General features: G+C 47.5%; 1 protein-coding gene across 1 annotated transcript in view; it reads left to right on the top strand.

Annotated features, from left to right (window-relative positions):
* Positions 1–1,912, top strand: part of LDLR (low density lipoprotein receptor) — a 61,847-nt gene that overhangs the window by 36,655 nt on the left and 23,280 nt on the right. Inside the window, exon 6 of the mRNA XM_014535733.1 lies at positions 7–76. Within this exon, the coding sequence (XP_014391219.1) occupies positions 7–76 (70 nt within the window). The remainder of the gene's footprint in view (positions 1–6; positions 77–1,912) is intronic.

Here is a 1,912-nt window from a genome sequence, read left to right as displayed (position 1 = left end):
GGCGAGTGCATCCACCGGAGCTGGCGCTGCGACGGCAGCGCTGACTGCAAGGACAAGTCCGACGAGGAGAACTGCGGTGAGGGCGCCCGCCCCGCCCCCGTCCCCGTGCTTTCAAGGGGTTAAACGATCTCAAATCACTTGCCTATTTAATTCATCTTTTTTTTTTTTTGAGAGGGGAGGAAGCCACAGCTGCAGGATTGTTTTGGTTCAGAAAGAATCCTGGGCTCCAGGCCTGGCTGGGGGCGTGGAGCTGAGTGACCCTCGGCCAAGGACGCCCCCTCACTGCGCTGTGGCGTCCTCCCGGGCAGGATGGGGCAATGGCGTGGCCTTGGCGGCCGGGATTAGAGTCCACCGCCGCCCGGTAGCACGTTCTGTGACGGTGGAGGCGTCCTGTGTCTGTACCGCCCAGTACAGTAGCCTCTAGCCAACGTGATAGTGCGACCGGAGAACGGAATTCCTGTGCTGGAGACAGTGCAGATCAGGGCTCCGGCCCTGTGTCCGTGCTCCTGGAACCCACAGGCCGCTATTTCCAGGCTGGCGATGTGGAGTCACTGTGAATCCAGAAGGTCTTTCCCTTTTTCTGTGTCAGTTTCCATCGAGTTGTACTCGCCAATAAGATGTAATTAGACCTTTGAAAGTCACGTTTTAAAAACAATGCATGATGTTGTATGTGGTCTGTTCTAAAACTTAACACAAGCTCATTTAATCCCCATCACTTGTGAACAGCCCCCCCCCCCGACCCCCCCCACACACTCTTTACAGATGGGGAAACCGAGGCATAGAAAGGCCGAATAATTTTCTGAGAAAACACATACTTGAGAAAACGAAAAATCCCATCCTCCTATCATTTTAACTGTCATCAGAGTTTAGGCTTCGCTAAAGTTACCTTTGGTGGTTGTTTTTTCTTTGATGCGAAGATATACATACGGGTTCCAAAGAGGATCATTCCCCTTTTTACATATCACAGCAGAGCAAGTGTCCACTTGAACATACAGAGTGCCAAAAATTTGGACATATTTTAAAAGTGGAAGGGGTTCATTCTGCTCACAGATTTATTATCTCTTCTCACTCACATCCTGAAATCAAAATTTTAAATTGTAGACCTTTTTATTGTGAAATACAGCCCAAAGGAAAGTACAGTGGGGCCTTGACTTACGAGTGTCCCGACTAACAAGTTTTTCGAGATACGAGCCGTCTCTCGGCCGATTTTTTGCTTTGAGTTGCGAGCTAAAATTCGGGTTACGAGCCAGCTTCAGATACCCCACCGCTAGTTGGCGCAGCGAACGTCACAGTAATCGCCACAACATCAGCCCAGCATCACGTGTCTCACTTGTTCACTTTTTGATTTGACATACGAGTAATTTGAGTTACGAGCTCCGTCACAGAATGAATTAAACTCGTAAGTCAAGGCCCCACTGTACATAAAAGAACATATAACTTAACGACTTAGCACAAAGTAAGTCCTGTATGAGGTCAAGGTCGGGACCGTGGTTGGCAGTACCCTATTCTAGTCACCATGCACATCCTCTGAGTTTTAATCGTAATGTCTTTTATCACATGGTGTCATGTCATCAATAATTCATATATTTGTAGTCTCAGTCATTTGAACAACTGCATTATACTCGGTGGTATTGAGCTGATTTAGCATGATTTACTTGGATTGTCTCTGTCTAGATTGGGACCATATCATTGTTTTTCTGCTGAGAATGGCTCCTTGGATTTATAGTTTTCTTTTCTTTTTTTTTAAATATATTTTTATTGATTTCAGAGAGGGAAGAGGGAGAGATAGAAACATCAATGATGAGAGAGAATCATTGATCGGCTGCCTCCTGCACGCCCCCTACTGGGGATCGAGCCCACAACCCAGGCATGTGCCCTTGGCCAGAATTGAACCTGGAACCCTTCAGTCCCC

This window comes from Myotis brandtii, unplaced genomic scaffold (genome assembly GCF_000412655.1).
Source record: "Myotis brandtii unplaced genomic scaffold, ASM41265v1 scaffold1496, whole genome shotgun sequence".
Lineage (NCBI taxonomy): Eukaryota > Metazoa > Chordata > Mammalia > Chiroptera > Vespertilionidae > Myotis > Myotis brandtii.
This window is presented reverse-complemented; position numbering and strand designations above follow the sequence as displayed.